The sequence below is a fragment of the Hoplias malabaricus genome, chromosome 15 (assembly GCF_029633855.1).
Source record: "Hoplias malabaricus isolate fHopMal1 chromosome 15, fHopMal1.hap1, whole genome shotgun sequence".
In the NCBI taxonomy this organism is placed as follows: Eukaryota; Metazoa; Chordata; class Actinopteri; order Characiformes; family Erythrinidae; genus Hoplias; species Hoplias malabaricus.
Genome location: NC_089814.1, coordinates 37009478 through 37032881, shown reverse-complemented (window position 1 = coordinate 37032881; position 23404 = coordinate 37009478). Strand labels below are relative to the sequence as shown.

Genomic DNA, 23404 nt, shown 5'->3' with positions numbered 1-23404 from the left:
GTAACTCCCGGAAATGAGCTTTTGCAACTTGGGATGCCTGCTGTGGTTTAACTGCTGATCTCCTGGGATTCGTGTTAATGCACAGCAGTCAACAGATTGTACAGAAAAGCACACGAAACCTTCAGTGAGCAGTGAGTCCTTGGGCCTGGTTTGATGGGCGAGATTGAACAACAGTGCTGTTCAGAAAGGCATTTGCTGTTCATGGCCAGTATCTAAGCAATGCTATCTTTTTTGCTTCTTGTTGAGCCCACACCACGAAGAGTCTGTTTTATTTTATGTTATTTATTCATATGAAACTTTGTAAATGACCCCGTCCCGCTCCACTGGGCGATGACGCTGTGTGTGAGGCTCTTTCTGGAGTTACTGAACTTCGACCTCGGGCGAAGCCAAGGTTCAACATTTAGGAGTCAGTCAGTAAGGGAATGTGCCTCTTCTCGATGGTCCGGCAACAATACTGTGCAGTCTTTCCACATGTTGACCTCACCTATAAAGTGAGGCAAGGGCTCGTTGTTTGCCGTCAAAGCCGCTTCATCAGTAACTGGGCACTGCTTCATGCAGAGAAGACAGACACACAGTGTGGCCCTTATTTTATTCAAAGGATCCAGAGCCTAAGCTCCATCCGATTAACTCAGTCGCCGGGTGATTTCACTTGTGAACGGTGTGGGGGGGAAAGAGCTAGCCTGTGCTAGACGTTCCAGCCAAACCACCAGCTGGACTTCCACCAGCCCAGCCTTGTCCGAACGCCGCTGTACTGCACGGCCGAGTTCCTGGGAGAGGGCCATGATGGAGTGAGCGTTTCATAAATGTGATTTTTGACATTTGAGACGCCGAGCCCTAAACCCCCATCCGCCCTCAATCCGTCGGCCTGTCATCTCTCGCAGGCTCCCGAGCTCAGAGCTGTGCTGATGCGGCAGTGTTTGGCAGGTCGTCTAACGCAGACACTTTCCACGGGGTTGAAACGTCTCAATCTCTACAGCGTGCGCGAGCTTCTGTTTCCGAATTAAAACGTTGCCCCTCGGAGACCTTTTGCCTCTGTTGTTGTTTTTCTCCCCCACTTCCTCTTTTTTTCCGCACCCTTCATAATGGGATTGCTTTTCCTTCTGCTTGCAGCCAGCCTCAGCACTTGTGCTCATTGGACTGTCTTTGCCCTCCAGTGCAGTGGATGTGGTGTGTTTGTGTGTGTGTGCGCTTTTAAGACCTTGACATTCAATTACTGAAACTACTGAGTCATATAAAATGCAAGCAAACAATAAGCAAAGAGGACTCACGACTGCAACAACATAGAATCTCGGCAGTGTGTGTGTGTACTGTACATAGGTCTGGGCTCGTCCCCAGGCGCGAGTTACTGAGTAAAAAACACATTTGTTGTATTTTTAGAACATAGCGCAATGTTTGTTATTCTCAGCACGGCTTTTACAGTACGTCAGACATTTTGAATATTTCTCCTCCATCTTCCATCAACGCTGATTCCAGCGAGTAGTTCTTGTGTGAATATGTTGCGTAGTACACAGCCGAACGATCTGATCCGGTGCCACCCAGCGAAACTGGCGTCTGATATTTAACTGAACACTAATTAGAACTACTAAGCAGAAACTGCACTATGTAACTTCTGTAGGAAGTGGAGGTGGCGTCCTACCATCCTTCAAAAGTCAAAACAATAAATTTCCAATCGTTTGTGAATCTAGCGCCATTATGTTCCCTGACTAAATGTATACTCTATGTACCCTGAGGGTTCCACCACTGACAGTTGTTTCAGACGGTGCTGAGGGAGTGAAATGTTCGGAGCCTGCGAGAAAAAACATCATGTAGAAATCTCAACAATTGGCAATTACTTAAATTGCATGTTGGACAAAGTTGAACGTTTCTCTCGGCAAACTCTCCTATTTATTATAACTGTAATTATGAAATACACACAGCACATTGGAGACTGAGGTGTTTTTGAAAATTTTCAGTCTGTAAATGAAGCCAGACTCATCACTTTCCGTGATTATGCAAAATATCGCAACGCCTTTACACTGATACTGTGCCATAATTAATCATATTTAATGAGTTAATGTGCATGTAAAATTCCAATCTCTTCCAAGGTAATAACTCATTTCAGACCCCCCCCCCTCCCCCCACCGTCATGAAGCAGAGCTCCAGGCTTTGGCATGACGCATGGGCCTGATGTTTTTATTAAGTTGTGATACATGTAATGACACTGGTAGGAGAATCATTTGTCTGTATCAAGAATTATTAATGAAGTGTAGGCCCCGTGCTTCATCACGTGAGATAAAAAATCACGCTGACGTAGGTTCATCATTCATTTTGATGAACAAAAAAAAAATACGGTGACATGCAAAGAGGCTAAAATATCTGAGAATTTGTGTTTAATAAAGCAAACGGAATAAAGCGTTTAATTCAGGTATCGCACGCAAAGATATTTCATGCTTTTCACTGGATTACATTTTTATTAATACAGGTTCTGCACGGTGGTGCTGGGGGGTGGCATCGCTGACCCTTGTGTTATAGTTTCAGTGCCCATCTTAGGGTATTGTCTCTGAGGATCGTGGTGTGTTCTCCCTGTGTCTGCGTGGGTTTCCTCTGGGTGACTGTCTATGAGGAGTGTGGTGTGTTCTCCCTGTGTCTGCGTGGGTTTCCTCCGGGTGACTGTCTGTGAGGAGTGTGGTGTGTTCTCTCTGTGTCTGCGTGGGTTTCCTCCGGGTGACTGTCTGTGAGGAGTGTGGTGTGTTCTCCCTGTGTCTGCGTGGGTTTCCTCTGGGTGACTGTCTGTGAGGAGTGTGGTGTGTTCTCCCTGTGCCTGCATGGGTTTCCTCCGGGTGACTGTCTTTGAGGAGTGTGGTGTGTTCTTCCTGTGTCTGCGTGGGTTTCCTCCGTGTGACTGTCTGTGAGGAGCGTGGTGTGTTCTCCCTGTGTCTGCGTGGGTTTCCTTCGTGTGACTGTCTGTGAGGAGTGCTCCGGGGGCTCCAGTTTCCTCCCACAGTTTGAACACAAATGTTCGAAGATGGTTTGCATGTTAATGACTGCCCACTGGCTTCTTTTTTTTTTTTCTTTCACTGCAGGGCTGAACGGTTCTGAACACGGATGATATCCGCTCCGGTAGCATTTGCACAGGAATACTTACAAAGGAAGTCTGCTTTTCTCAGCGCATTAGCTAACTGTACTCAGGGCCACAGAGCCGTTCAGTGGCAGGGCTCGGATGACAGTTGATTTTAAAAAAGTGCTTCCTCTTGCTATATTTAAAAAATGAATAATATGATGTGTTAGAAGCTACAAGAGTCCACAGGTAAGCACCTACTTACCATTTTGTCAACTTCTTTTGCCTTATGCAGGGAGTAAATTAAAAAAATAATGACATAATTATCATGAGACGCCATGCACTTCCTGCTCCTGATTTCACAATGGAAAAAGAAATCATAACTGGGCCAATGGGTTCCAAACAGCACGGAATGGTATGGAATAGCCTTAAAGGAATACTATGTAAGAAATGGCTTCTTTGTCTCCCGAGCTCCCCCTACTGGCTGCTGAGTGTACTTCACGTTTACAGTACTGTCATGAAAACAAGTCACTCACACAGACGGAGGCCTTCTGAGCCGAGGAATATTCACACTGGGCACAAACAGCTCTCTGGGCTTTTAGTGATACACACCCACATGCACTACCTCAGTGTTGAGCCCTGGGAATGTGTGTAATCGAATAAAATGATGTTGACTACATGATAAAACCCATATATCGCTAATAATGCACATCAGACCATGTTATTACAACCATAAAGTGTACGTTCAGGGGTACTCTAGCCGTTATAACCACACACAAACCGAGGGAAAAGCACTTGGTATAGGAACCGATGTCCAACGCTAATTAAGTGAGCTAATATGGCTAAAGGTAGCAGGGGCCAACACTGGCCCTCAATCATCAGTAACTCTCAAAAACCTGAATATAACACTGTCCTCAACAAAGCTTGGGTTCCACAAGAGTAAAAGTGAGCTCAGTATTAAATCTTGAACCACCGCTCTCTATCTCCCTGTCCTCCTTGCTCTCTCTGCCATAATGTCCGTACCGGGAAAACTGACCTAAATCCTTCTTGTAGCGAGATAAACACCTGTGAGCTATGTGCTGTAAAGCATTACGCATTTCTCACGAGAGTCCGTCGCCCTTGATTCAGAAGTTGCGTGGCCAAGTTTTTTTAGAGGAGGATCCTTAGGAGCTGTGAGACAACGCTACATAGTGCTCCTTTAAGAACCGTTCGACCCTGCAGTGTAAAAGAGGCCAGTGATTCCAGGTAGATTCCAGACCCACTGCAGCACTGAAGGAGGTGACGTGGTTACAGAAGATTAATAGATGAGTGAATTAATGTTATTAATGCATTCATGATCTAAGATGTAGTGTTCAGTCAGCTATTAGAATCCTCTCTGATTTAATCATCAGAAAGAGGCTTCTCCGTAAACCAGTAGGGACACGATGTCAGTCTTGATTTCCTCTCTGATCTGTGATAATGGACCAACCCTGCATCTGTTTTCCTAAGCAGTGAAAATACAAATATGCATTGTGAATTTACCAACCTTATTACTCATAGCCCCGTCTACGAGAAGTGCTCCGACTCAGCAGCATTTGCATGAGCTTGTGGAGAAAGTGTCACGAGAGAAGAATGAGGCGAACGGAGGGGATGATGAAGGGAGATTCATTTTGAACCAAAGCGCTAAACTCTTGACAGATCTTTCCTCTTCTTGCTTTTCTGAAGATAAAAAAAGACTTCTGTTTTATGATTCACTCCTGCAGGCCTTTTTTTTTTGTTATTTCAATCTCTAGTCACCCCCCCCCACACCCCCACCCCCACTCCAGAGCAAAACACTACCAAAAAATGCTTTTTCCTCCAGAGCTCAGAAGATTGCACAGTGAACTTGGAACGTTGGAGCCGATGTAGACTCCATTCATCTGTCTATTTCCTTTCAGCTTTTAACCCCCTGGACACCTTTTCTCAAGGGGAACATTTCCCAAACATCAACAGCCTTTTTTCGTAAAAGTACAGTACATGTTGGAACAGTATTGTTATTATTTGTCTCCATGAGTGGAACATGTCGTGAAGGTTTGCTCCAGGACCTTTTCATTTTCAGCTTCTAGCTACAATCAAACAGTGTTTTCAAATGTTTCTTCTGAAATCAGGATTTACAGTTTGAGTTTGTCCCTCTTTTACTGCCAAAACTCCTCCTCAAATTTACATAGTGCCGTTTCTGCAGTGCTGAACCTGGAGTAACAAAGACAGTGCCTCTATTATTCTATTACAGGTCAGTGGATCAATTACACACTGTAATTGTACAGTAAAAATAATACCTAGTGATCCTTTAAAACCTTGTCTGAAATTCAGAAGTGTAGCTAGTGGCGCTGAAAAGGCTTTGGAATCCACAAAAACAATGGTGGAAACGTTAAGCATTTTTTACAATGGTTACAATGATGGCTTGTTCAGCTTGTAAGTTAACAGCTAACCATCTAGACAATGGGCATATTGCACTGTACAAATGAATCAGGAATCTAACATGACAGTGTCATCTAATGTTGAAGAGTTTTATTTTTGTGGTCACCTCATGTAGAAATGCCATCAGTATCCACTAGATTCATAAAACTTTCTCTGTATCTCCACACTGTACAGTGTTTCTGGAGAAATTTATCCAGGAGTTTATTACTAAGGTCTTCTTTAATAAAGTCACTTTGCCTCTACAGTTAATCAACTGTGGTCATAAACAAGTAAACTGCCATTGAGCCACGCTCACAGATATTGGATGCTCCAGGTATCCATACAGGGTTGTGCCCAAAATTAATCAGTGCCCTATTCACTATATGCTTTACTACATAGTGAGCAATGTAGGGAATAAAGTAGGGGGCCATTTTGAACATGCCTTACCTTCTATATGATGAAAGTACATTGGGGCAAGCCCTCCTGGAACCCACTGAGAATGAACTGAAGGCTCTGCAGCTCGAAAAATAGAGGAGTCTGGGGCCATGTTCCACCATCTTGAAATTGCTGAAAAAAGAGGCGGGACTGTAAGGAGCAAAACCTAACGCTGATTGGACTGTGATACTTAGAGGTGGGAAAAACCATCCGGCAGAGCTTGGTTAATAAAGAGCCATGTGTTTTTACTGTTGTAGAATGAAAGAAAAAAAATCCTCCCTTTCTCTTTTGGCAGTGTCGCCCCATTGCCCTAATGAACGAACCGCCCCTGGTAGGTACCATGCAGTGGAAAAGCGCCATTAGTCCCACTGATTGTGACCTTGATACAGATACCTTAGCCACATGATTGACCACCATGATGAGCACCAGAAATGAGTTGTCTACATTCATCAGGCTGCCTAGTTTGTTTCGCCACAAAGCCCCCCCAACACAGATTATGTGTGAGGAAGTGACAAATGTGATGTAATAGAGCATAACATGACATAAGAGGTGCCAAACATTAAGCCCAGGTGTTGGCGGCGTAGCGTGGCGTTTTATCTTCAGCGCCCGGCCCTAATGTGCTCGGACAGGTTTCACCCATGAGGCGTGTTGCCACTGCGCAGGCATCTGGTTCACATTCAGGTGGCCACTGCTTGTATTTAATTTAGCGCCGTTATCGTGTAAGGGTAACCAGCCGCAGCGGCATCCTGCAGGTCCCTGGCTATGCTAGTCATACAGCCGCACGCATTTGCATAATTAATCTCTTAAAGAGTGTTATCTTTCATCTCCATCGCAGTGCTTATGCCAGTAATGTGATAAGTGCGAGGAAGGACGTCTTAGCTTCGGGAAGCTGCAGTTAGCATCGTATCCAAACACAAGAAGCCATGTTCTGCACAAGCACGTTTCTCAGGAGGTTTATCGGCTGAGCCTCTGCCAGATCCGCTGTACATTGTGCGATTTATCTCCAGTAAATAATGTTTAAAATATTAATATTTATCTCCAGTAAATGTCTAAGCCTCTGAATGAATCGAGGGTGGTGTATGTCGTTTGTTTTATCGCACACCCGGTTTGGACTAATCGTGTGTACATCACCACTAATTAGTGCTATCTTTTTGAGAAATCTTTCCACTGTTTCTGTATATGAAAGCAGTCCAGAGCTTTGGCAGGATGTCTCCAGATTTCAGAGAGCTGGGTGCTCTGTGCATGGCTGATTTTTGTCAGACACTTCGCCAATTATGATTAATAGAATCTCTGTTTCATTGTTATGGAATATTTCTACTTAAACCACCCTGTAGTTTCATCCATGGGGAAAAAAAATCAAATACAGCTCAAAGTAATGGAGCTTTCAGGTTTTTATTATTATTATCAATCCCAAATGAGCGCATGAGCACAGGGTGACGTTTGATGTATGATACATAATGCCTTTAAGCACCTCAAAAGATTGATTGACAGTGGCTCTAAGGATTAATTCGGCTATCTGACTGTTTGACTAAGCAGGTTAGCCATCGTTCAGGGATGTCACACTTTGGCCCTTGGGATTGGGATGTAATGGGTGAAATGGTAGTATGGAAGTGTCAGGGTGTGGTACAAGGAAGCAAAGGAAGAGGATAGAAAAGCGACAGTGCAATTGTAGTGAACCGAAACGGAACAAACCATAACTCAGACAAAGCTAGCAAGAGAGAAAACGTTAACAAAAAATGGCAGACACTATAAAACTATATCTAAACCTAGATCTAAAGCTAAGGCAAGAAAATATTAACCGAGAACTGACAGCGGGAACGTAGCAGGACTAACCTAAGATTGGACAGAGAAGAATACAGAGATAAACACAGGTAACCACTAAAGGCGCAATACAAAATGGAGGCAGGAACGAAAGAAAGATCAAACCCGAACTAAAGCCCAGTCCTAATGAGATTTAATTTCCATGAGAAAAGTAGTTTTATTTCTATCCAAATCAACCAATCTGTTTTTCTTTTACATCCCCAGAGAAAATTACAGGCTGAATTACCTACTGTGGTTCCCTAAACTCAGCAGTGGTCTGATCATTTAAATCCCTGTGTCTTAAAAGTCAGATCTCACCTTGTGTTGGATTAAACAGGAGCTTGGACCCTGCTGTGCACCGTATTTAGCCTCTGAGTTCGCATAGATACTCCCAGAAAATATCTTCAGAGCAGTGAAACAGTGCCTAAATGGAAGAGTTACTGAAGCAGTTGCTTGGTAGGTGTCTAAAGTTCAAGGTCTCATAGTCAAATAAAACAAATGAGAAATGGTAGACCACAGAGGCTGATAAAAGGAATGATTATAATGGCAGCTGCAGGTATATATCATCACTGTTATATTCATACAACATCATTCTAGAACTAGAACCTCGCTTGTGATCATGTGACAACGCAATATAATTCGGGAATTAGAGAGATTTTGTTCGTTGTTCATCTGGTTGCCGTCCAGATGAGAGTTTTAACACAGAGGAAGCATGTAAACTTTTTTATTACAGATGTCCCCCTGAAAAATGAATCTATTCGGAATGGGGCTGAAGGAAAACACCATAGGATTACAGAAAGAGAAACAGGAAACAGAACATGGACAAAGAAAAGCAGAATAAACAGTCTCAACCTGAACACTTAGATGAGAACACTAAGACACAGGAGCAGTCACTGAGGAAGGGGCGTGGCAAGGAGTGTCACACGGAGAAGGGGGCATGTCTAGGGACCCAGAAACAGGAAGGGAAACAGGAAGGGAAGAGATGTCAACCATAACAGGTAGTTTGGAATGGTTTTCCCTGCGGACAGACACTTGGATGCTGTGATGGAATGTCTTGTTGAGCTAATTCTGACAGGGTCGGATCATGTTGTGCACTAAATAATGGCTGAATGCAATCAAATCCTCAAAGACTTGGTGCCAAATCATGAAGAGCAGAATCTGTTACCTGAGCCAATATCTAAATCTTAACCTCTGGAATTTGTTTGGGAAAATTATGTGTTAAAATGTGGAAATCGTGTTTGACGTCAGCAATAAACAAGACTCTTTGGGTAATTTGTTATGAAGCGTTTATACCTGGTGTGCCCAAACGTCTGTAGCCTCTCCTTCGTGTTTCCAGTCCTTTGTCTCTGTCCTTTGCTGTTCATCTCCATTAGAAATGTCAGGCAGATGGTGGCAGGTTCTTTGCCTGACCCTAAACCTGTGGGTGTGAATGGGAATGGACACCTCGGCGAAGCTGTCACGGTTCAGGAATGTCACCGGTGCTGAGCTAGTGCTGCAGCCGCTGAGCCACTGCCAGTTACGGAGGCAGAATCCCTTCACTGTTGAAAGGAAATGAGGAATTACCTTTTTAGTTTTGCTCCACAGGATCCTCGTTAGGGATCTGAATTTAATGTTGCAAGTGCGGTGGACTAGCTGGGACATTATTCAGGGACATTCATTTATAGAGCATTATACAGTGTACTTACACTGGACTTGGGTGAAGAGTCGATGGCCAGATTCACAAACCTTAAAGTTTAGAGATGAACTCTGGGTGGAAAGAAATGGCCCTCCCCCCTACAATCACTCATTGTGATGCTAGAAAACTCAGGTGTCTGTTATCTAGCATAAAAGTTGGGCAGTTTACATTCTCCTCCAAGTGTGTTGAGCTGTCCATTGATGCTTCATACACTGCAATTCGAATAAAGAAGCAATGCAGCCACATGTTCCTCAGAGCAAGAATTTAATAGCCTTCACCATTGGAGGCATGAAGGGATTCCAATTGTTTTTTTTTTTTTTGATGGACAGATCTAGCAGCCAATAAGATACTAGTTAAAGAAAATGATTGTTCAGCCTTTCATTGGTCAGTCTGATATTAGCTGCTATGAACAGACAGAGGTTAATGCCCACATTTAACACGTGGAAACAAAGTGAAAGCCTCTAAAAATGGAGATACGTGTTTTTAATTGGACAGTGGCGATATATAAAGGCAATGAGCTAAAACACACTGTAAAAAGAAAATTGCTTCAATTGGTACAAAGTAATTGAATTAAGTTTATCCAACTTAATTGTTTAAGTTTTTTTAAGATAAACTTAATTGAATTACTTGTTACCAATTGAAGCAATTCAATTAATTTGGATCAACTGTTTTCTTTTTAGAGTGCAGATCCAAACCATAGTTGCCAAAGTCTTCGTCAGTGAGTGTGAACTGATATTTTTGACTTAATCTTTTTCCCGTGGGACAGCGATGATTCACATCCTTTAAACTGAGTTCAGTCGACCAGTGTGCAGCGATCTTAAGTTTTAATATTGCTTCTCATAGATGAAAATGATTGTAATCAATGGTTAAATAAAGGAAACATTTATTTATAAAAGGGCACGCAGCAATGGTACACGATTTATTTAATATAATCACTAGCTGATGATATCACAGTGTTCAATGGTAGACTCTCGATTGTAGGCTAACGTTCAGCTTATTCCACTCCTGATGATGACTGAAGGTGATGATGTAACAACTGGCTGTATATTTCAACTGCATACTACTTTGCTTTATGCAGTTCCCCCAGGAACCAAAGCTAAAATGTTAGGAAATTAAAGCAAGGTTATTTAAACACGCTTCATCCACCAGTTTGACCTTTGTGTGCAGGATGTCAGGGTCTACCTGACTGGATTCTTAAGTGCTGTTTTCAACTCCATGGCAACTACATTTCAAGACATTAAGACCTGTTTTTCCATCATCTGGACTACGTCCTCTTGGCCTTGAGAGTAAGAGAGTAATGACTAGTGTTGCTGGTTCGGGAAATGGCCACCACAGCCCGGAATATCCTAGGATACGTGAAGCTGTTGTGACTCATCCACGTTGTTATTCCTTATTGAACTGGTTCAGTGCGACTCATGTAGTGGACAAAGGATGCTACCCCCCTACCCACTTGTCATCTTGCCCCTTGGAATGGAGTTACAAGGTGTAGAGGTTACGATCTTCCTCTACAAAATGGGACAACACTTTGAGCAGACTTGTCAATACAGCCATTTTATGTGGTCGATATATTGCCCCAGAAATAATTGTGATAAATGATATTATTGTTGTTTTAGGACCATTTTATTCCACTGATATAGTGATTAATATAATAGTGTTATAATGCGGTTACATCAATTTAAATAGAATTGAAATTTTAACCAAAACTTAAGCATATTCTGAGATTGGATTCTGAATATATAAAAAAATGTATACAATACTCTAAATAAATAACACATAAAAGGTCAGCCAAAATTGAGGTAATATCCATTGTATGATAAATTGATAATGTAATTGTTGTGACAGCACTTCAGTCTGCAGTGATATCAGATAAGTGCTAATGGACTTCATATTCCTTCACAAGTGTGGTGTGTTCTCCCTGTGTCTGTGTGGGTTTCCTCCGGGTGACTGTCTGTGAGAAGTGTGGTGTGTTCTCCTTGTGTCTGCGTGGGTTTCCTCCGGGTGACTGTTTGTGAGGAGTGTGGTGTGTTCTCTCTGTGTCTGCGTGGGTTTCCTCCGGGTGACTGTATGTGAGGAGTGTGGTGTGTTCTCTCTGTGTCTGCGTGGGTTTCCTCCGGGTGACTGTCTGTGAGGAGTGTGGTGTGTTCTCTCTGTGTCTGCGTGGGTTTCCTCCGGGTGACTGTCTGTGAGGAGTGTGGTGTGTTCTCTCTGTGTCTGCGTGGGTTTCCTCCGGGTGACTGTCTGTGAGGAGTGTGGTGTGTTCTCCATGTGTCTGCGTGGGTTTCCTCCGGGTGACTGTCTGTGAGGAGTGTGGTGTGTTCTCCATGTGTCTGCATGGGTTTCCTCCAGGTGACTGTCTGTGAGGAGTGTGGTGTGTTCTCCCTGTGTCTGCGTGGGTTTCCTCCAGGTGACTGTCTGTGAGGAGTGTGGTGTGTTCTCCCTGTGTTGTACCCTTGAAAAATCTTGGTTTCAAATGGTATTTAACTTTACCCCTACAAAAGGTTCTGTTTGAGCGATGCCATAAAAGAACTACTTTAGGTTCCGTAAAGAATGATTTCTGTTGATGTTTTAACTGGTAAAAAAACGTTTTAAAACATTTTTCACACGCATTTCTTAAACAATAACGTTTTTTTATGGAACAAAAAGTAGTTCTTCTATGGCTTTGCTCAAAGGACCTTGTGTAGCACCTTTATTTTTAAGAGTGTAGGCAAAACAGAGGGATAGGGCTAAGTGTTATCAGCTAAGGTGTGATATATGATTCACCCTTTGTCTTTCTTTGCCTAATGTATACCTGCTTTACGTGCTGTTAGTGAAACAACGACCTCTTTGATAGCTGGACAGTCAACTGTGCCTGTGGAAGCCACTGTCATGTTCAGTGTGCCATTGCAGAGCAAACTGAAAGAGAAGCAGGCATTGGACAGCTTTTACTGGCCACATAAAATCATTAATGCCTAACGATCCGGAATTACTTTTAATGTAGCGTCATTAATACAACAGGAAGAGCCAGCGATTATGCAGAAGTCATTTGAAGCTTAACTGGAAAATACTGGCTTATGCGTTTATTACGGCAGCGAGGATGGAGCGTACATTTGTGCTTTGCTTTTTATTTTTTTTTATTGTGAGCTCTCTCTGTGCCCTCTCTGCGGAGGGTTCATCATCGCTTCCATCGCTTGGTTCCTTATAATGGAGAATATTGAATCCCTTAAAGAGACTCTGCTTGATGCCAGAACTCTGGGAGAAATCTCTTCACTGCGCTCTCCCAGGACACAGCTGCTACACTGCATTAGCGTCACAGTCCACTGATCAGCTAGAAGACCTACCGGGACCAAATTAAGCTTATTGTGGATTGGCCTGATGTTCTCGAGATTGCAAGGCTTTAACCACTGCAGTGTATGTCTGGAATGACGAGGCTAGAACCCAAACGCAGTTTTAACGACCAGTTTATTCCCTAAGATTTAAAAGAAGGCCTCTGATGTTGAGGTCTGTGTTCGAGCTGCTGGCCTTTGGCAGCTGAGGTTTACAGCCAGTGTACGGCGGCATGGTGACGCAGATCTCAGGGTCCTGGGTTCTAACCCACCCTCAGGTGATCTGTCTGTGGGGAGTGGTACTCCCTGTGTCTGTGTGGGTATCCTCCAGGTTATCTGGTTATCCTGGTTATGAAAGTGTGATGCCCTGTGATGAACCCTGAAGACAATAAAGCAGTTACAGAAAACGAATAAATGAACCGAATGCAATCAAGAACCACTGTATTTCCGCCTCTGGTTCTCCTTGGTGCTGCACGTCCGGGGACAGTGTTATTGTCCCGACAGCTACTGATTGGGACTTTAAATCATAATCATGATAAGCATCACTGTTTTTCTTGGGATAGCTCTCCCAGAGGCAGAGTAATCAGGGGCCTTACGTAAATGCTGCCGCGTCGATTATCATTTAAGAGCAGCACCAGCCAGAACTGCCTTTCAATTTTTAAATCTCTGCTGCTCTGGTGATTTTTCTCCGGAGGCCATGTGAATTTAATGGGGTTCAATTAACCAGGTGTCCATTGGTCTTCCTACCCATTGCCTGTATGTGTAGGACAGTGATGGACAGCCCGCCCTGCAGCACTACACTATTGACATACTCTGCTGTAGAGATAAAGTCTGCTGAGGTCTTTGACCTTTCAGATTGATGGTTTGACAGGCCCCAACGGTGAGCCCCCAGCTCTTTTCAGTATTACTGTTTTCACTCATGCTAAGACACACCACATAAACCAAAAAGAAAGCCCCTTCTAGTTGTGGCAGCGGGGACCATAACAGTTCATATGCATTACATTACATTTAGTTTATGGGAAACCTATGAAAGTATACAAGGTGATGTCACCGTGTAGCCACCATCAGTACTGGCACATTACTCATACACACAACTCAAGTTTAAATAGTATTTTTAATATATATTAGTCTATTAGGGGCAAGTCATGTTTATAAACAAAGCTCTGTTCTTCTGTGTCAGTCAGTAAAGAAGCTAGGGAGGAAGCGTGCATTCCAAATGGTGGCATACCCCCTACATAGGGCACATCACAGGAAGAGAACTAAAAATATCGCCTCCCAGACGCTACACTAATACGACAAAAAGAAGTGAATAAAAATGGATTTCCACATACAACACAGAAGCTGTTATTTTACGACCTACGCTGTGCCCTACAGAGGGTGTAAGGAGACATTTCGGATTCGACCTGAACTTCACTATAGCACAGAATGTGCAGTTGTCTAACATGCAGTTTTCCATTAGATCTCATGAGGAAAATGCTAATATGGCTAATAGAGGGTAACACATTACGCAACCCTGTTACTCTCCTGCTGCGAAGATGCTCTGGACCTCTCTGATTCTGACTTATGAGACTCTCCAGTGTGGAGAGAGACGTGTTGGTTTAAAGCACAGACCCAAGGCACACCTACAACTTGGAGGAGGGATGACTTTTCTGTCTGTGGCTACACCGAAGAAACACAGACATCATTTCACTGAGTTTAACCTTCATGGTGCACAATGTGCTTTCCATGTCCTGCGGAAGGGCCATGATTTGTAATGGTGCCAAACCCTTAAGAGGGAAGGAATTAAAATCCCAGATCAATAGGAGAGATGAAGGACTTATTTACCATGCTTCCCCTGCCTCTAAAATCACACGGTACATTTCGTAGCAGACTGTAAAATAGAGCAAGCTTCTGCGGCACAGCTCTCAGACTCCAAGGAGCATAATGTCTTTTCACCTTTTAAATTAAGCTAAGCCACAGAGGCACACAGACGTAGGCTGCTGGCGTGGGCAATATCTTACTTTGTGTTTGGCTTTCAGAGGCGCCTCATTCATACAGAGTCAGACCTCTTCCTTTAAGCTGTTGACTGAATTTTTATTAATTCCTGGCGGATATATTATTCGAAAGATAACCATAGGTATTTGTTGCAGGGAAGGCAGGAAATAAAGGATTTTTAAAGAAGTGGGAGAAAAAAAAAATAGGCTCCTTCCAGAAGTAACTGCCAGCAGCTTGGCTTTTGGTTTAAGGAAATATTATAATAATAATTGCTACATGTTTACAATCTTGTTTTTCTGCAGCTTAGATGGGAATGCTTTTTTTCTGCGTGTGCTTGCAATAGAACTGAAGCCCACTTGTTGTTCCGCAGTACCCTGAACGATCAGTGGATTAGCACCACCTACCATGCATCTACACTCACTGCCCACTGTAGTCCATCTGTTGCTCTGCATACTTTATTACCCCCCCCCCCTTTCCCCCTGTTCCCTGTTCCTCAGCGCTCAGGACCCCCACAGAGCAGGTGTGATGTGGTGGAGTGAAGAAACGCTAGGTAGGTGTTTCTAATCCAGTGAAGGTTTGATGTAGATCTAAAGGGAACACATAGAAACGCTCACATTAACTTTGCTTTCCATATATTACAGTGTACCCTGCAGGAGAGAAACTCCTTGGAGCTGGCTCTGTGAGGTATGTCGCCTAGTACCAGCTGTAGCTCCAGATCCATGTTGGAGTAGGGTAGATTTAGCGTTGGTACAGGAGTGGTGCAGTAACAGTCTTCAGATCTCTGGCCGTCCTGATCAGATCCTCTGTGGTGAGGCACTGCATAGCGATTTCTATCAAACAGATGTGATTGGTGGGTTGGCCCCCTCCTCTCGGACTGTAGTACGTCAATATGTTCAGCAGCCTCTATCAGACATGGTATATCCATTTGGATGCTATCTACAGGGCCGATTTGCCTGGGCCTGGGTACCTTTGCCAGTTTTTCTCCATGTGGGGGGGGGGCGTTGCTTCTCGCAGGGCTGTTGAGAGCATGTGTTTCGCAAATGCTAATGTGCCGCTCGCAGTGTGTGGGGCGGTTGTCAACAAAGCGGTCGCCAATTAATCATGAAATGGCGTCTAGCGCTTCACTAATTTGCTTGTTCTCACCCTCCTCTCTTCACTCTGCAGGCTTTCTGGGCTCGGAGTGATATGGCTGGCACTCCCGACAAGCTTGCTGCTCTTCTCCCCTGCGCGTGGATACTCGCGATGCTCCTCGACCCCAGCACTCAAAACGGGTAAGATGATTCATCAAACCCTCCCTCCTTCCTTCCCTCTTCCCCTTTCCCCATCCTCCCGCACCACCACCACCCCCCCCCCCCCACACACACACACACATCATGTTGCCGGCTCCAGGGATGTGTTGCAACTAATGCCTTCATTAATAAGTTTCTATTACTGTGGCAGGGGCTTTACGACCACGGTTGGGCGCAAATTGCTCGTGCAAGCCACCGCCGAATTGGATTTTCGGCAGCGTAGCAGGCACCGTTACAAGTGTGACTCAATAAACTTGGAGAGGGAGAGAGAGAGAGAGACAGGGGTAACCTGAGGGATGGCGAGACGAGGACTTAACCCGGATCACCTCGCGACGGTGCCAGCCAGCTTTTACAGCCTATTAACCCACTTGCCCATCAGAATTGTATTGGTACATTAGGGCCAGTAACTGGAAAAAGAGGTAAAATAGGCCAAGTAGCATGGTCAAGCTTAGGGGCTTAAGGAATCGTAAAGAACATGCTGTTGTATGAGGCCCCCATCCCCCACTCTGCTCACACTTTGACCTCCTGACCTCAATCATAGTGACTTCCCAGTGCCTCAGGTTTTGTCGTAAACTAGGGCTGGGCAATTAATCAAAATCAACGGATAAACAATAATCTTGTGGATATTAACTTGTTTAGCATTTTAATTCTGTTCATCCTTTATTTTATTATGTCAATATGTCCCCCACAGGGTGTTGTCCAGTTAAAACTACATTACAATACTGTAGTCATGTGATTCTGCCACAGGGAAGCAACATGTAGGAGACACTAAACACAGAGGTGAACCGAGCGTCTCAAAGAAAAATGCTGTGTCTGTGGTTTAGTGAAGACGACACTGAACCTTTCAGAGACCAAAGTTAATCCCTTCAGTCAGTTTCACACTTGAAGCAGAACAGTGTAAGGCTCAAACACAGAGACAGACAAGCTCCCAGCAACCTTATAAACACATCCCAGCTTTAATACTTGAACTATGTGAACTACAATCCTTCATTAATCCTAACCGAGGTAAACTGTTCCAATAATCATGATATTGATTTGCAGTCATATCGCCCAGCCCTATCCTCCACAAACTGTCATCTCAGCTCAGGCAGCTCGGATAAGTCAACGACTTGGCCGTAGGTTGAACGAGTCTTATTTTTTTCCTCCGGCTATGAGGATGTGCCAGGAATAAGTGCTGCTCCTGTAGCTTGGTGTGCACACAGCATAGGCAGCAAGTCTCTTCAAGGAGACCTCAAGAGTTCCATTGGAGTAATCCGTCAAAGAAACACATTGATTGGAATCTCCCTATTCAATCTGCCAGCAGGATAAGAGAGAGAGAGAGAGAGAGTGTGGATGAGAGGAAGGGAGCATGCAAAAGGGTTAGAGCAGAGGAGCAATGACGGAATCGGGAGTCGTTCTATTCAGCGCTCCGCACACATAATATTCAAAAGGTTGTTTAAAGAGCGCCCACGCTTTGGGAACTGCGATTCATTTTCCACCGTGTCAGCAGAGAGACGGAACGACACATGGAGTTCGATTCAGCGTGACATAACAGTCTCCCAGCACACTTGGCTTTTCTTTCCTTGTCCACCTTTCAACACGTCTCTTACCCTAATTGCATCAGCGTGTTCCAGGTGAGGTTTTGAAATGGGGAAAGATGCTGGAAGCTTTTAATCAAAGCAGCGACTGTGGTAATAGACTCGGCGTTCCTGTTTTCACTCAGTTCTCGTGTTTGCCCCGTCTTAAGGAAAACGCTCCGATAATATGCCCTGTGAAGACGAGCATGTGCTCGAACCAAGGACCTCGCATGTCCTTAAACGCCTTCCTGCCATTTAAACACGGGCTGATTATGTACTTGTAAATAATTTATACGAATTTAACAGAGCAAACCGAATAAACAAAGTGATTAAGTTGACAAATTGGAAGCTTGGTGCGGCGCTGCTCACTTTGTCGTCCTGAATACATATCCGTGACTTTAGCACCGGACTGGGATAGTGCCGTTTGTTCAGCTGACCCGTTTCTGCGACTATGACTATCAAAAGGGGCTCTTTGGGTCGATGAGAAATACAGTACCAGGGCTTTGATGAGCTTCCCTTCGCGTCCCAGGGTCTTTTGTCACTCTGCCCCTTTCGAAGCAAGTTTAATTTCATCCTCCCAGGGCTAGTACAAATAAACCCCAGTGTTTATTATTTTCTCTTAATGCGGTTATGTGGAAACATATCCTGAAAATGAGGGAGCGAACGCAAGCTACAAGGCAGCCGTAGAGCGCTGGAATTAAGGTTAGCCTTGCTTTGTTGGTGGGGGCAGGAAAAAAAAAAAAACACGTTCCACCATGTCTTAGAGGAGATTAGATGTGCTTAACATTATTCTGTTTTTCTCTAAAAATTGGATCATATGTTTCCAGATATTAATAACCATAACAGAGCATGAGTGCCAGCTCTCCTCAACATCTTGCCCTCACCCGCTCCCCACCAACGGCACCGGCTGACATTTCAGAGATGCTTGCGAGAGACGAGGTAATAACAACCCTCACTCCCCACTTCAACCTTTTTTCCTCATGTTTTTGCCAACCTGGGATTCAAAGGCACTGCCATTAATGCCTCAGGAACCTCTCTCTGCTGCAAACACGTCGTCATAATGTGTCTGAACGACCACCGACGCTGCCACGTTGACTGTTGGGCCTCGGGATTAATCTTTTCTCGGGGAAGATCAAACCGCAGGCGGCTCGTCGCGAATGCTAACAAGGCGACCTCAATCACTGAAGGCAAGCTGATACGTGTGCGTCGTGCTTCTCGAGACCACCGAGCATCACTGAGCTTGCAAATGCTTCATCTGGAGACACTTCATGTGAAGAGTGCGTTTGCGTCCTGAACCCGGCGGAAGAGCACGTCCGTAAGTGCCGTGACCAAGTTTGGGAATAATCCCTTTACACTTCAGAGCACTCGAGTGCTTACACCTCAGGAGTATCTTTCCACATCAGCAAAGCTGTCGCTCCCAAAGTCCTGCCTGTTCCCTGATGCCCACTGATAGAATCGCTCGGCTCCAAATCGGCTTTGCTACAGTGCAGACAGGAGACTTTGCTAATGGATAAAGTTGTCACAGACAAATCCCCTGTATTAGCTTCTGTCACTCTGCGTCACCGCAATCCCGAACATGCATGCGCCAATAGGCAAGGCTTGATTAAACTATTATTCACAACAATCAGTCCTTAATGTGTGAATGCACAGCCGGTGGTTTCACCAAGTTCTGGAGTGTGGCTTTTATACACACACACACACACACACACACACACACACACGTTCAAAAAAACAGTTGCATCCAGGAAGTGTTGGATTGCATTGATATTCGGAAGGAAGATTAAAGTTACCAGGAACTAATGTGCAATATTTGATATTCATTCATTTATTGTCTGTAACGTTTATCCAGTTCACCTACCAACGTGTGTTTTTGGAGTGTGGGAGGAAACCGGAACACCCGGAGGAAACCCACACAGACACAGAGAGAACACACCACACTCCTCACAGACAGTCACCCGGAGGAAACCCACACGGACACAGGGAGAACACACCACACTCCTCACAGACAGACACCCGGAGGAAACCCACGCAGACACAGGGAGAACACACCACACTCTTCACAGACAGTCACCCGGAGGAAACCGACGCAGACACAGGGAGAACACACCACACTCTTCACAGACAGTCACCGGGAGGAAACCCACGCTGACACAGGGAGAACACACCACACTCCTCACAGACAGTCACCCGGAGGAAACCCACGCAGACACAGGGAGAACACACCACACTCTTCACAGACAGTCACCGGGAGGAAACCCACGCTGACACAGAGAGAACACACCACACTCTTCACAGACAGTCACCTGGAGGAAACCCACCCAGACACAGAGAGAACACACCACACTCCTCACAGACAGTCACCGGGAGGAAACCCACGCAGACACAGGGAGAACACACCACACTCCTCACAGACAGTCACCCGGAGGAAACCCACGCAGACACTGGGAGAACACACCACACTCCTCACATACAGTCACCCGGAGGAAACCCACGCAGACACAGGGAGAACACACCACACTCCTCACAGACAGTCACCCGGAGGAAACCCACGCAGACACAGGGAGAACACACCACACTCCTCACAGACAGTCACCCGGAGGAAACCCACGCAGACACAGGGAGAACACACCACATTCCTCACAGACAGACACCCGGAGGAAACCCACACGGACACAGGGAGAACACACCACATTCCTCACAGACAGACACCCGGAGGAAACCCACGCAGACACAGGGAGAACACACCACACTCCTCACAGACAGTCACCCGGAGGAAACCCACGCAGACACAGGGAGAACACACCACACTCCTCACAGACAGTCACCCGGAGGAAACCCACGCAGACACAGAGAGAACACACCACACTCCTCACAGACAGTCACCCGGAGGAAACCCACACAGACACAGAGAGAACACACCACACTCCTCACAGACAGTCACCCGGAGCGGGACTTGAACCCACAACCTCCAGGACCCTGGAGCTGTAACATAGACACCACCTGCTGATATTTATATATTATGAATTATTTAATTAATATTTAGTGAGCATTGTCCTGTTGGAATAGCACACCTGAATATGAGTTCACAAAAGGTAGGGCCACTGGCTTTAGGACCTCATTAACATACACATTACTGTCTGTGATGAAGACCAAAGGGGATCTGGATTTGTCCGAACTTGGAAACACGAGGCCTGACCTCCACACACGGATTCGTTGGTCGTCTCCACCAAGACAAAAGCGGGACTCCCTCACAGAAGAGACCCGTCGCCGTTCTGAGTGACGCCATGACAGTCTTGGGCGACTTTGACATTGTGTTAATGGTAGTCGTCGTGAAGGCCTGCATCCTGCAGCTATCTGCTAATGGTGCTGGCAGTAACAGAGCGGACTCGCGGAGAGTAATCCTGCTCATTGCTGTTGGACAGTCTGTCCCTTCTCCTGTAGATCTCCCAGATCCTTCAAGTCACTGGTGTGTGTCTTCATCTGTCCACAGCTCACGACCAGAGTAGCACACAGTGTCGATAACATAATCCTGCTCCCTTGAGCCCTACGATGCAACACTTCTCAAACCCTTCCAACTGCTTGAATTGCTTTCAAACTCTTTTCTGAGGCACACTTTGCTTGCAAAGATGATACCAACACTACACCAAACGCCAAAATGGAAGGCACACATCCTCATGTTGTCGGTCAGGTGCAGGGGTGAGGACTGTCCTTGTTCATGTCAAATGAAACGTGAAGGATTGACATGCCTCTTTATGTCAAATCTACCCACCAAGTCTCTTCCATTTTGATTGATTCCTTCTGGGTGCAACTATTTTTTTTCTTTTAAACACACACACCTCCACTATCCCCACCCTCTGCAGTGCGATCTCAGATTAATGAGCGCAGACAGCCTGAGCCTCTTTTGTTGTCTGTTTTGTTTGGGATCAGTTTCAACGCCATCGGCCAAAGTGACACAAAATCAATGGCTACAAAGGGGAGAGTGCCACCTTCCACTCCTGCCGACCTGGGTATAGATTGTATATTGGATAGAAGGGTTTGTTTGTTTGTTTGTTTGTTTTTTCTTAGCCGTACCCCCTCTAGCTCTTTTCACCTGCATTATTCACAGGCGTCAGGGAGTGAGTGGCACACCGAGAGGTGACCCAGTCGACAAATACCCTTCTCTTGACGGTCGCTGTCATACTGTCAAGGTTAATGTGTAACGGTGCTGTAGGGAAAGAGCAGTTGTGGAAGCTTCTTAGCGATTCCCAGCTGAGCATCGCAAAATGGTGGATGGAATACCTGGGTTTTATGAGTGTAACCATTAATTAAACATCTACCTTCCTGCAGGTCCCAAACCGGTTTTGTTCCTCCACCTTCACAGGGACACCTTGTTATTACGTAGCAGGGATTCGGAATACAATTAGTTCCCCCTCCATGTGCTAACTACGTTAGCGTTGTGATGTACGCTCCCTCAGCTGAGATTCCCGTGTTAATTATCCTGTGTTTTTGTGACGGGACCCTCAGCAGCACTGTGTCCACCAGCTGATAAATTGAGTAATCGCACTGTCCGCTTCAGAGCCTCTAATTCACTAATCGCTCCAGCTGGCAGCAGGGTGGGGGATCCGATGCTGCTCTTCCTTGTCCCTGCAGGGGGCGTTTCTTCAGGACTGTGGGCTAAATTTGGGAAATCGATGGGCGCGCTGTTGCTGATCCCACTGCGGTTGCTTTGAGGATGAACGGGACGTGACGGCTCCTTAAGCTGTACACGAGTAGGAAAAAGGGACTGAAAGTTTCTACATAATCTAATTCTGTCAATGACTCGGGGTGTATTTATATCACACGTGGCCCGTTTTGTGTGTCAGGAGGGGTTTTTCCCCCCATTTTTCAAGCACATTATTAAGAGAGTGTTTGATTCATCCTGAGTTTTCTCCCGGGTGCTCGGCAGGACTTTGTTAATGTTCAGTGTAGTCGGGGAAGGCCTGTCAAGATTGGATGTTTTAATCCTCCCTGCTGATTTGCTTCTTAATTGCGTTGAGGGAAAATCACAGGTTTTAATACATCGCGTTTCCACAGAGCGCATTTCCATTCTAGTCGTGTCTTACTTCTCCTGTCAACTCTAACCATCTCCGCCACCCCAACCCTCTACCATCCCACCCACGGTTTGTCAGTGTGCTTTGTGAGAAAAGCCATGTTGTATTGTGTTGGCTGGAGCATCTCGGAACGGAACCGCTTGGTCGTGGCTTGGACCGATATGAATTTGTTGCTGAGGGGTTGAAGACATTTTAAGACATTTTAATGATTAATATTCACAGGTCTGGAGCCTACCAACACACACACTGTGAAGCAAGACCACTCAATTTGTCTGTGGACTACGGAAGTTGTGATTAAATGAGTTTTTCTGATTTTGTTTCTGGGCGGCACGGTGGCGCAGCAGGTAGTGTCTCAGTCACACAGCTCCAGGGACCCGGAGGTTGTTGGTCACCCACCGTGACCCTGAACTGGATAAGGGTTACAGACAATGAATGAATGATTTTATTCCTCCAATCGCAGAGTTGGACCCATGTTTATATGAGAGCACAAACACAAAGTAAATGGTAAAAAAAAAGTACACACACAATGAGGTGTAAAAACTGAGAAAATGAGAACTGGAGAAGAAAGAGAACAGAGTGAAAACGGCTAAAAGCCAGAGCTTCTGCTCCTCGCTCCTCACTGCTGTGCGCTCGGGGTCGGGGTGAACAGCGAGCGGCTCATTATCATTTAAAGGAACAGGTGCTGAAAGCGGGCGTTCTGAACAGGGCTGTTTACACAGGGGGAGAACACTGCTAATGTTATTTTGACCAAAGCAAGTCACTGTTCCCTTCCCGAAAAGAGATATACCATGTCCTTTTTTCAGGAAGTGACATCTCACCTGTTTAACTCTCATTTAGTCTGTTTTCATTATC

The 23404-nt window shown here is 45.2% G+C and overlaps 1 protein-coding gene across 1 annotated transcript in view; it reads left to right on the top strand.

The window, feature by feature from the left end:
• The window catches only part of LOC136668221 (gamma-aminobutyric acid receptor subunit alpha-3-like), a 152592-nt gene that overhangs the window by 14263 nt on the left and 114925 nt on the right, over positions 1–23404 (top strand). The window contains exon 2 of the mRNA XM_066645592.1: positions 15803–15909. Within this exon, the coding sequence (XP_066501689.1) occupies positions 15824–15909 (86 nt within the window). The 5' untranslated portion in view covers positions 15803–15823. The remainder of the gene's footprint in view (positions 1–15802; positions 15910–23404) is intronic.